The following is a 13,060-nucleotide window of genomic DNA, read 5'->3' on the forward strand; positions in this document are numbered from 1 at the left end:
GGGGAACAATCAAGGTGGTTCAACAAAGGATGGGACTTGCTTCCCCTAGAAGCATTCAGACAAATGTAGGGGTCCACCTGGTGAGGAAGTTTTAGAGAGAACTGCCTACATTGTGGGGAGCTTGGAATGGCTGACCTTCAAGGATTCTGAGATTCCAAGAAAGGGTCAGGGCTTTATTCCAAATCATACTGTCTTCAGAACCCAAGCATCTCTGAATTTTAGAAATCACTTAGCAAAGTGGCTTTCATTCTTTATTCTTCTAAAAATTTTGACTTTTTAGTTTTAACTGCAGATATACAAAAATAGTCAAAACATGTCAACAATCAACTTCTAATCATGTAAGTTTGGCAGTGGTTAAATTCTGCTAAGTAATTTTCTCATGTCACTTTATAATCCCAAGGGTGTGCTTCAGATTAAAAACAGTAAAAATAGAACTCTAGAAGTGTATCCTCTTGGTTCATCTTGTCTAGCTCCCAAGTCTCTATATACTCTCTATATGCTATGCTTTCTATGCTTTCTGTTAGTACCAAGAAACCCTTCACCAGTGGGGAAGCAACAGACAGTGGGGAACAGGAGCCTAAAGTCAGGCATGTCAGAGTCTTTGTGCTTAAAGTTCCAGTATCTGGCAGGGGAGATACCATGATCCAGTACCCAAAGAAATGTGTAAATAGAAAAAGATAAAAGAGGACGCCCTTGAAACCAGTGATTGGCTTATCTCCATACCTTGCAAAACTTATCAGCATCCAACACCATTATAATTGTGTTGATTTTTTTTGAGTCCCATCTCTGCTGAGTGACACTAAGCAAATTACCATTCAAATTTAATTTTCCTCTCTATTGGGAATAACAAAATTTGCTTCTTTCATACCTGCTCATTCCAGTCGCACAAGTGAAATGTGTAGGCCAAGTTTTGGCACCTCATGCTGCATGAATGTTAGCCCTCACCACTAATCCCACTCTGCCTGCTAACTACCACCACCTCTGGAAACTCACTACACTGGCCTAAACACTCAAACTGGAATTCTTCAATTCAAGCAAACGTAGTATTCTTGTAACCAAATATCCTAAGTAACCTTAGAATCTACTCTAGGGTGAATCTCTAAGCCGACCTGGGAAAGTTATTCACATCTGCTAACCTCCCCCTTTTTGGGCCGAGCGCATGCAATGGGCCTTGGAAGAGCACATGAACCTGTTGAAGCTTAGTTGGGTCAGACAGAGTGGGGCAAGCTTTATTCTCACTTGATGAATCAGATGAAATGTCTTCTAGACTTTTGGAAGGCATTTTCCTAGGAGTACTCCTTTCCAGAGTTTTCAAAACAGGACTGGGTTCTTCCTCTGAACCTGTTATAAGACAAAATTGATGAACACTGCACAATATAAACAAACATTTAATAAACAATGGGTGTTGAAATGGCAGGTTGAAAGGAGGTATCATGCCATAAAACTTCTAAATTTTTATCTGTTCTATGAGTCCCGCCCCATAGTGGTGAAGGTGGGGGTAAGGAGAACAAAATTTCCTCACTAATCATGTGAACTTCAAAGTAATTTTACAAGTACAAATCATACCACAATAAGATTACCGCATAACAGAAATGTAATCACTTTGTTTTCTGCACCTCTATTTTGGGCACACAATTTTTTCTGTGCCAGAGTTCAAGTTGTCTCATTTCACATTCTGCTTTTGAAGACAGCTATGAAATTATTTTAGGAGTATTTAAAAAATTAACTGAAAACCATGGAAAGAAAGATTCAGATGTTTAGCATCTGTATATAATCAGGTAAATATATGGGGAAGATGAACAGATGTTAGCTTTTGAACTTCATGAGCTAGTAAAATTCTCACTAAATGTTCTAAATGTTGGGAAATGGCATGAGGGAGTCTTTTTTTTTTTATTATTTTACTAAGGCTTTTAAAAGAGTTTGGAGAACCTTGATCCTTATCTCACAAAGAAAAAGGTATTTTAGGACAAATTAAAAAATAAGACACAACCTCATAATAAGAATAATCCCTTAGATACCTAGTTACAAAAATTCTCTAGAATTTTTAGTTTGTCAATTTGAAAGAGATAAATATCATAAATAAGCTCTGGTCTGAATGTTGTCATTATCACCATTATATTCTTAGTGATGAGGACAAATTTTGACAGCAGGCACTTTATTTTTTAAATTTCTGTGTTTTGGGTCATACACCACTGTGCTCAGGGCTTAGTAATGGCTCTGTGCTGAAGGATCACCCCTGAAGGGTGAAGGGACCGTATGTAAGTACTGGAAATCGAACCCAGGCCAACCAGATACAATGCAAGTGCCCAACCCAACATATGAAGTCTTTGGCTCCAGCACTTTAACTACTTGCTTAATCACTGAATTAGGCCACTAATGAGTCAATGAATTTGGGGACCACTCCTCTACGTAATATCTTGAAATGCATCTAGGTTCTGCCTAATGTTCACAGACATGACAAAGAGAAATTAACTGAAAATAAATCAGACTTGGAATGTTCTGGGTTAAAACTTATAGGCTTCTTTGGACAGAGAGATGGCACAAAGGCTAGAGTGCATGCCTGAGTTCAATCTCTGGTACCACACTGTATCCCCTCCCCGCTTGGCCCCGGGCAGCTCACCTGCTGTAACCCTGATGGCTCTGAAGCACTACAGGGCCTACTTAGTAGTTTTATATCATAAATATAAGCACTGAACCATCTGCCTGCACGGCTGAGTTGAGTATTGCTGGAGTGGCTCCAAGACCCTTTGAAGATGGCTTGAGAGGCCTTCATCCCCACCAAAAAAAGGTCTGATTCTGACTATAGACCTTTGATACATTCATGATGTGTATTACTTCTAGTATTTGTTCATGGAGCCCCTTTATTTTTAAAGGAGCATATCTAGAAACTGAGGCTGCCCACAGGGTATGCATGTTAGGGTGCACAGCAGTATTATGAGCTTTAAGTTCCTTCCTTGCTCACTCCCATCACAGTTTGTTTTAAAATAATAAAGTCAGAGGATATAAAATTATCTGCCATTTGGTACTTCTGACTTGTCATATAATTCTTAAAATACATTGAGATCCTCTGGGTGGCTATTTAATTTTAAAGTAGGCCTTTTTGTTGCTATTCATTCATTTGTTAAAGGAACTTTAACATGGTTAGTTATGATTAAACATAGACCTTTGGGTCAGTTTTTAAAAGTCAGTCTTATTGTTATTTGAAAAGGAACCCAAACCTTGCAAGTGACCAACTCGGTAAAGCTTATTTATTCTCATTGTGCCTGAAGGGATTACAAAATGAAAAAATTCCATTAAAATACTAGTAATGTGACAAAGGTGCTGTGCAAGTTTGATTTAAGATTTCGCACTGGGGGGCAGGGATTGGGGTTCGGGATGGAAACACCCGAATCATGGTGGTGGGATTGGTGTTTGAATATTAAATGTAATCAAGTATTGTGAACTACTTTATAAAATAAAAAAAATAATTAAAAAAATATTTGCCACCCAGAAAACATCTTTATCACTCTAATCAGGTAACTCCTTATTTCTATTTGCCCCTGGATTCTCTGCTAAAATGCCCCAAGTTTGGAGCCAAAGAAATGCAAGGAGCCAGGCAATACCCTGGCTCATGTGGCATCATGTGATGTCATCTGACCAAAGTCACATTGGAGAAGAGTAAGATTCTGCAGACAACTGAAGATGAGAGATATGGCCCCAAAGCAAATCCAAAACCAAACAAAGCCCACTACTGCACAAGGACTCTGAAGAAAGAAAATTTCAGCTTTGTACAATAGCACAAGCAGTACGGCATTTGCCTTGTGCGCAGCCGGCCTGGCTATGCCGGGTTTGATTCCTCCGCCCCTCTTGGAGAGCCCGGCAAGCTACCAAGAGTATTTCGCTGGCTCGGCAGAGCCTGGCAAGCTCCCCATGACATATTCGATATGCCAAACACAGTAACAAGTCTCACAATGGAGATGTTACTGGGTCCGCTTGAACAAATCGATGAACAACGGGAGGACAGTGCAGTGCAGTGCTACTTTGTTCCTGTTATTTAGCCACTACTGTGGTAAAATGTAGTTCTTAAAAGGAAAATCTGTGGCTCTTAGTGATACTTCCTTGCCACAAATATTATGACACAAATTCCTCCATGAATTTGTCAATAAGAAAGAAAATCTCAATTCCAGGAGCAAAACTAGCTCGAACATTTGAAAGATACTAAATAAACACTAATGTTCTTTAGAAGCATTTTCAAAGGATAAAAATGTTATTGGTCGAGTAATGAAAATAAGGTCAGATTCTGAAATACTGCCTTATAAGTTGTCTCTTTGTAAAACATTTGATTAAGGAAAATAAAAAGAAAATGCAGTGTTTTATTGAGAAAATCTGGGAAGAACTAAAGTTAAAAGAATTTGTCACCAGTTGGGATTGTCAATTTAATCCCAATTAAAATGTATGTCATTCTTTAGCATTCAAAAAGTCAACTTATTTAACAAAAAACTTTAAAATGCTCACTGGAAGTAGTTCTCCAGCTTTCTGCATTAGAACAAATGTTTCCATCTGAAAAATCAGAATCAGAGAAAACTTCTTTTTCCTCCTCTTTCTCTTGTTTCTTATATGGCGATGCTAGAATAAATTCAACTTTGCTGGTTTTCATAAGATTTTCGTTATCTATCAGAAGAGGTTGTCTGTCTCTGGACTCACTCATTGCTTCAGTGACCACTTGAAAGCCGGGCTCCTTAAAAGGACACTCTTGAATGTCTCGAACCTCACATTCTCGGTCTCTGTACCCAAAGGAATTCATAGTTTCATTGTTCTCTTTTTTAAAGTCCACACAAAATTGTGGGGTTTCAGGTATCCCAAGTTCATTTTCAGAACCATAGACTTCTACAGATAAATCACTCAAATCTTTGTCTCCTCCCATTACTTTATCATACTGGTTTATGTGAGATTTAAAATCATTACTAGTAAGCATCATTTCAAGGGCCTGAGAAGGTGTCTGGTAAAACTGGGGGAAGGACCCCAAGAACCTCGCTTGCTCTGACTGTGAAAGTCTCTTCTTAGATGTTTCTTTCTTCATGGACACTTGGGGCTGATAAGAAGGAGATCCATATATTTCTTCAAGGAGTTTCTCAAAACCAGCATCAAAAGCACTTTCGGTTATGGATGGAGCCTCAGACTTCTCTATGGTTTCTTTCATTTCCTCAGGATGAAATTGAGGAGAGGTTTGTTTGGTCACCTCGGTGACCTCTGATAGAGAAAGAGTCCCACTATCACTTTCATGTTTTGAGATTTCAGTTGTTTCCTTCAACAGTCTTTCTATTCCAGCACGGAAGTCAAGGAGTTCTGATTTAGGTTGAATAATTGTTTCCTTTACAATTTCTGCCACTTCCTGAGGCAACTCTTTATCATACTGAGCAACTATAGAATCAGATGAGTTAAGGGTTTGTTCTGTTGGCAACAACTGGGCAGGAAAATGAGATCCCACATGATAAGATTTATTAGGAACTACATTAAAATGATAAACATCCTTTTTGTCTGGAACTATAACATCTGTTGTAGCCCATGGTGCCATTACTCCTGGAGAATTTTGAGAAATGTCAGTTGTTGACCGAACTCTGTTGGGAAATTCTGATTTTACTTCTTCAGGAACTACTTCCCTTATAGTTGGATAACTGAACCAAGCTTCTCTAAGAAGTTTTTTCAATGCAGTATTCATATCATTCAGTGCAGACCTGGGAGGAAGAACAACTTTTTCGATAGTCTCTGAGATTTCTCTTTGAGGAGATTGTGTCTTATTATGAGGAGCAAGATGAGCATCCCCCAAAGAAGGCATAACTTGAGGAGAATTGGCCACATTTACAAAAGAACCCTTTGTGTGAAGATGGGGAGGTGGATCGAATGAATGAGAACCTCTTGTAGTCGCCTGAAACAGGTTCTCCATGTTTGGCTGGCATTTGCCACTTTCTGATTTCTGGAGAAGAGTTTTATTTTCCAAAGTTTGTTTCCCCTCTGGAAAAGTAGCTAATATCTTTCTCTCACAGGCTGATATGTTGTGACTCCCTTCAGTCTCTTTTTCAAAAACTCTAATCTCTTCAAGTTCAGAGTTGATCTTAGTGGTAATAGAATTCAAGTTGATTTGTGAGAGAGATGGTGAACTTCCTGTTTCTTCCTTCAGGAGTTTGTCTAGAGCAGCAGCCCAAGTGTCTGGTTTGACCCTGGGAGGAGCTACTGTTTTGTCCACATGCTCATTAACAATCTCCTTAGGTTCTATGGAATCGGCTTCCATATCAGCAAGATCTGTCTTTGTGGGCGATGTCTTATTTTCAGAACCCCCTACTGTGAGCTCTTGTTTTTCATGACCAGAAGGTCTGGCTGCAGATGATGATGCTTCTGAAAGCAGTTGCTGTAGGCTGTCATTAAAAGTGTCTTTGGAATCTTTAGACAAAACACTCATTTTCACTATGAATTCTTGAACCTCTTGGTCTGAGTAATCCTTTTCTTCCTTGAACATGGGAGTAACAAGCCATTCCTTACTCTTTTCCATGGTTTCCTCTGATGACTCATTTCTCAGCAAATGATGAGTGGACTTTATGGGTGGTCTCAATGGAAATGGGGTTTCATCTGGTAACACCTGGAGTATGTGCACTGAATTTAATTTTTCTATTTCCTCTTCTGCTGGAACATTCCTTTGGTAAAGACGTGTATCAACTTCATGGGTAGTTGCTCCTGATGATCTAACATGACTGAATTCTTTGTGTTTCTGGTTGCTAAAAGTCTCGGGTTTTTGTATTCTTGTAATATTACTCTTCTCAATGTTTCTGCTATTGTTTGGATTGGCTCCTAAGTTCCAAAACTTCCTCAAATTCTCAAATTGAGCATAATTATAGGTCTGCTCTGCACTGGGTTCTTCTATTCTTTCTCTTAAGGACATAACTTTAAAGTTGGTTTTTGAGTCACCAATTAAAGATCTGTCATCCTGCAAAGGAGTATGCATTTCACTCCTAATATTTGGAGGATATTGCAATGATGGTGAAATAATGTCTCTTCCAGAATGCAAACTGTCTACTACTAACAATCTTTTCACAGACTCATTGATACTATTCTGGAAAAGAACTGCTTTATCTGATAGGTCAGTTGAAGGAAAATTTTCAGGTGAGTATGATCTTTGGAGCCTGGTCTCTTTCGGTTTATCTAGGGGATAAAAATTGAAAAGATCTGTTGCTTCATCATCCTCTTCTAGGAACACCTGTTTGGCAGTGACTTGATGATATTCACCCTCGCCTGTAGAAAGAGAATCCATGGACACATCCTGTGACTTGACAGCTAGATATTCTTTAGAAATTTGTCCTTGCCTATGTGATGTTGATTCTTTATGACATAGCTTGGAAGATGCTGTCTCACCTTCCCAAAATGATATTCTGTCACTCACTCTTTTGTATTTTTCTCTTTGTACCTGGCTCTTGGGAACTTGACCACTTTCTTCTTGTAGTGCGACCGCAGGTTTTATCCAAGGAGATCTGTTTTTGGCAGTCTCAGGTGGTAATTCAATATTCCCTGGCACTACAGAAATTTTGTTTCTTTTTGTCTTCTGGATATCTTTCAAATTGGGTTCTATGGAAATTGTTGAAGAGTCAAAGTTCACTTCTAAATTTACCCTATTTTTTTCATGAGCTTGAAGCTTCAGCTCTTCTTCAGCCAAGTTGCCAATGTCCATAATATTGCATAGATATGGATATTCAGCAGCAGATCCTTTGAAATTAATGTAGGAATTGTTACTGGATGGAAAAAATACTCTACTTTCTTCTGTTTGTTTTGAAACTTGGCCATTGTCCATATTACTCAATATATTTGAACTGTCAATTTCAAATGATTGTGATATACCTGATCCTTTCTTGTCTTGTTTAGTAGATTTGGGATTGATATTCACATTATAATCTTGGAAATTTCTAGAAGGAATAATATTTCTCTCTACCTGTAATGTTGAAGCAGATCCCACAGATGATAGTTCAGCTTTGGTGGATGATGGAGGCTTTGAGTCACTTTCTTTTAGATTGGTATCATCTATCAACAAGGCAGTCTGTGATTCTGTGTCTTTTTCTTCAGGCTCTGTTCCTCGGAGATGCTGGATAGATGAATTACAGTCATCTGAATGTGTACTTCGGTTAAACCAGTCTAGAACTTTAGATATGGAATCATCAACTGTCTTCCTTATCTCAGTGCCATATGGATCAGAGTGTGAGGACGTCTTAGCTTTTAGGCCCTTGAGAAGAAGGGGCTTACCTTGCTGACGATCTTTAGCACTGTGATCTGGTACCCAAGAGGACTCAGGCTCAATATGAGACAGTTCATCTGCAACACAGAAATGCTTTTAAAAATAAGAGAATTCCTGAAGAGTTTCTAGGCAATTATTCATAGTATCTTTTTAAAAAGCACTTTGTACATGATTAACTGTACTTTCCACATGATTAGCTGTTTTTATCAGCATGTTTCAGGCTAGTAATTTAAGCTACTTTAAATATTTTACAAAAGAAAGCAGTAACAGTAAAACAAAAAAGTGAATGTAGATCTTTAAAAGTATAATGTATAGACTCAATTGGGGCATTTCTTTGAAATCTCTTATTTTAAAAATTCACGTAAATTTTGTATTTGCTTTACTTCATATTTTAAATATTAATTTTCTCCTACTCTCAATTTTTTAAACATAAAAGTAACACTCCAGGAAGATATGTCATGTTGATTTCATAACTATAGATCTCTCCCAGCACAATCATAAACCCTCAGGGGACTTAAATCTAAATTTGAGGAACAAACATTTTGATGATTCCAGGAATTGGAGAAACAACATTAAAGAATAATTAAATAAGGAAGCCCCACAAGAACCTTAGAAAGGCACAACGAAGATATTAGTTTTCCTGGACTTTATTTCTGATAGATTACACCACAATTTCTGAAGATAGGGGCCAAGAACCATTACTAATTAGCATTTAACAACCATTGTTTCAAGAGACTTCTCCATAATCCTCCTTATAATTCTATAAGTTAGAATTAGTCTCTGTGACCCAGGGTACAACGTGAACCAATGAAGAATGTGACTACTGCCTATTCTGTTATTGGTTAATCAGTGCCTAGTGTTTAGCTGAGGGAGCTCAGATTTTCTTTTGCTTTAGTTAAGACTCAGGTACTTATACAGGAATTTTACTCCATGGCTTGGAGGCTAGCCACACATGCTAGGGGAAAAGGGAGCTCAGATAGAGAAGGGAGCACCAAATAAAGGGTGTTGGGAGGATCCTCCCAGGATGGGAGAAGCATGCTGAAAGTAGACTATAGACCAAACATGATTGCCACCCATTGCCTCTTTTGCAAACCACAACACCCAATAGGAGAGAGAGAACAAAAGGGAATGCCCTGCCACAGAGGCAGGATGGGGTGGGGGGGATGGGGGGTGGGAGGGATACTGGGATCCGTGGTGGTAGGAAATGGGCACTGGTGGAGGGATGGGTATTTGATCATTGTATAATTGAAACCCAAGCACAAAAATTTGTAAGTCTACAACTGTACCTCACGGTGTCTCACTAATAAAATTTTTTAAAAAAAGACTCAGGTACTTATAAAGAAAACTATGCCACATCTACACAATGGAATACTATGCAGATGTTAGGAAAAATGAAGTCATATAAGTTGCCTACAAATGGATAGACATGGAGAGTATCATGATGAGTGAAATGAGTCAAAAGGAAAGGACAGATATAGAATGACTAAATTCATTTGTTGTATATAAAAAAACATATAGTAGAAGAGTAATATGGATGGCTGGGGAAAACAGGGGTTAGAAGGACTGGTCGGTGGTTGGAACTAACCATAAGTGTGTGGGGGGCTGAGGGTAGGCAAGATAGGGGAAAGACCTGTATGACTTAATAGCTGGGGATGATCATGCTGAACTAGATCTAAGGGTTAAAAGTAAGGGATATTTTCGATAACCTTTCAGTATCAATATTGCAAACCACAACGCCCAAAAGTAGGGGCGGGGGTGAGAGAGAGAGATACAAAGAGAAGAAAAACACCTGCCATAGAGGCAGGCAGGGGGTGGAGGGTGATGAGAGGAAGAAACCTGGAGACACTGGTGCTGGAAAATGTACACTGGTGGAGGGATTTCATTTCATTTCATTTCATCATCCTGTTATTTGTCGATTGCCTTGAGCAGGTCCCAGTAACGTCTCTTTCATCCTAACCCTGAGATTAAATTCAAGGCTCTTTAGGAGAATGAGACCCATCATTGTTACTGGTATTTGGCATATTTGGTACGCCCCGGGGAGTTTGCTAGACTCTGCCCTGTGGGCAGGCTACATTCGATAGCCTGCAAGTTTGTCCAAAGTAGGAATGAGATAATAAGATGTCATAAAAAAGATGTCCTAATAAGATGTCGCGCGGCCGCAAATGCAGCCGCGCGGTTCCGGGAGCTGGATTTTATAGTCTCTGAGTCTTGGCCGTTGATGGGATTACACAGCGCCAGGGGGCCAGGTGGTGGGTGTGACCCCCGCCTACTGGAATTTGGAGGATCTGGGTGGAGGATGCTCGACTCCAATTCGAGTGGAGGGTGGAGGGATGGGTGTTGGAATACTGTATGACTGAAATCCAATCATGAACATCTTTGTAATGGTTTATCTCACAGTGATTCTATAAAAAAGTTAAAAAAAACTCTAGGTACTTGAATCTTCCTTTATTTTCCTTACTAATGCACTACTTGCTTTTGAAATTTATGTGTGCTGAGATTTTATGGAATCAGCGATATCTCAAAAGCACTAAGAGAATGTCAGTTAAAAATAGTTTATCTTTAATTTTAATTGTCAACTCTACCTAAATATAAACACAATAGAAGACTGCATAACAACTGGTTCTAATGGATGCTGACTTCTTAACTACACACATTTTGTTGTTAAATAAATATATGATTTAATTATGAAATTTCTTGGAGAAAGCTTTAAGAATTCTTTGCTAGTCTACATAATAAGATTCATTATAGAAATACCTATTTGTAACATATTATTAGCATAAAAGATAAGCCTAGAGATTATAAATATAATTTTAAATTATATCATGCCTGAAAATTATTCAAAGATTCTATAACAACACATTAGCAACAGCTGATCTGAGTGAAGATATTATAGGTGATATTTGTTTTAATTTATGTTCATTTCTTCTTTTCAAGTGTTTTAAAATTAACATGTATTTAAATTTAAAAATAAAAATGGTTTATTTAAGAAACTTGATGACAGACAATAGTTGGTTTCCACTGAGGGACTCTTCATTTTTTTCCAGTATAATAATGAGTATAACAAATTGATTTCTGAAAATAGGAAAAGAAGCCAAACCATCATAATTATGACACTTTGAGTTTAACATTCTGGGATCTCAATTTTCCTTTTATGCTCCATTATTTACTTGTATGTATTTTTTGTGCTTAGGAAGGGAAATAGCAGGTTATCAATTAATAATCTGTAAAATACATTAGTGCTAAGGTCAAAAGGCCTATCAATCAAAATGAGCATAGCTGATTATGCTGTACTTTCCAACTTCATCCTTAGTGAAGTTAAAAAATCAGAAAGCACAAACATGTATTATTATTTAAAGATAATTATTTAAAACTATTTAATTATTATTTAAAGATAATCTGTGGGAAAGCAAATGCAGTTGGCAAGATAAAAAGTTTCACTTTTTTTCCCACTAAGAATTATAATAATGTAAATATTACCAAAGAATTTTTTCATCTTCTCTTTAGTTCCTTTATTTCTTGAAGAAGTATCTGCTAATTTTAAATTAAAAATAAAACAATTTGTTTAAATGAATCTAAACGTCCAGGACGAGAGATAGTGAAAATGCTTCATCTTTTAAGAAGTGGATTGAAGAACTGGAAATCACTGGTAGAAGAAACACGACACTATGAGACCCTAGATTTGATCCCTGGTGCCTAGTGCATAGCTCCCCGCACCAAAAAAAAAAAAAAAAGTAGTGGATTTATCTAAACAAAGACAAAAATCTAGGAATGAAAAAATTAATGAGGATTAATTTAATATTAACAGGAGAGAAAAAGCAATTTAGAAATTTGAGTGTGGTTATTACATTTTTTGACCGTAAAAATATCGTATGTTTAGGCCGAGAGCGATAGCACAGCGGTAGGGTGTTTGACTTGCGCACATCCGGCCCAGCTGAGCCGGGTTCAATTCCTCCTCCCCTCTCGGAGAGCCCAGCAAGTTACCGACAGTATCTTGCCTGCACGGCAAAGCCTAGCAAGCTACCCGTGACCTATTCAATATGCCAAATACAGTAACAACAAGTCTCACGATGGAGATGTTACTGGGCCTGCTCGAGCAAATTGATGAACAATGGGAGGACAGTGCAAACAGTGCAGTTTAGATCAAGACTTAATGAAGGTCAATAAGAGTAGACAGCATGGTTCCCTCCATTGTTTTTATTATTTTTTTCTTAATGTAATAATTATATAGCAATCATGCAGTCATGGGAAAGTAGCTTAAAGCATGCTCTGAGAGTTAAGATGTTCATGAAAGAACTGGTTAAGCAGGAAAAAGCAGTAACTCATTGCCTCTTACCAAACACCAGCTGAAGAACAACTGGCTGGAGACCTTGGACAGGCCAAGATCTGAGGCTTTTTTTTTTTTATAAAAAGTATGCAAAGTCTAGGTTCCCAAACTTAAAGGCAAAGAAAAGTGAAGTTTCTATTGTCATTGAAAGAGAAATCAAAATTTGATTAAATGGTAATTTAAACAATTTTCATTAGGTGAGTAATAATTTTACTCTATAAAAAGGTATTAGCATATAATCTAATTCTTACACTATATATAATCTTTATTTAACCCCAAACATTCTAATTTGTTTAAAATCTGAAAAGTTTATTATTTTAGGGGAAAAAGCAAAAAATGTGTCATTTCTGTTCTTTTAGTTACTGGTGATTAAGAAGAGCTTTTAAATCTTAACATCACAAAGGCAAAGAATCCCCTAGTGGGATCTGCCTGATTTCTCTCTGGGAAACCTAGAAGCAAAATGGAGATTGTACAGGACCACT

At 37.7% G+C, this 13,060-nt stretch overlaps 1 protein-coding gene across 4 annotated transcripts in view; it reads right to left on the reverse strand.

The window, feature by feature from the left end:
• The window catches only part of SYTL2 (synaptotagmin like 2), a 62,508-nt gene that overhangs the window by 23,620 nt on the left and 25,828 nt on the right, over positions 1–13,060 (reverse strand). For all 4 annotated transcript variants that reach the window (XM_056116085.1, XM_056116084.1, XM_056116083.1 and 1 more), the window contains exons 7-8: positions 4,495–8,331; positions 1,240–1,341 (exon numbers count right to left, since the gene is read on the reverse strand). In XM_056116085.1, the coding sequence (XP_055972060.1) occupies positions 1,240–1,341; positions 4,495–8,331 (3,939 nt within the window). The remainder of the gene's footprint in view (positions 1–1,239; positions 1,342–4,494; positions 8,332–13,060) is intronic.

Source organism: Sorex fumeus, unplaced genomic scaffold (assembly GCF_029834395.1).
Source record: "Sorex fumeus unplaced genomic scaffold, SorFum_2.1 ptg000030l, whole genome shotgun sequence".
Taxonomy (NCBI): Eukaryota; Metazoa; Chordata; class Mammalia; order Eulipotyphla; family Soricidae; genus Sorex; species Sorex fumeus.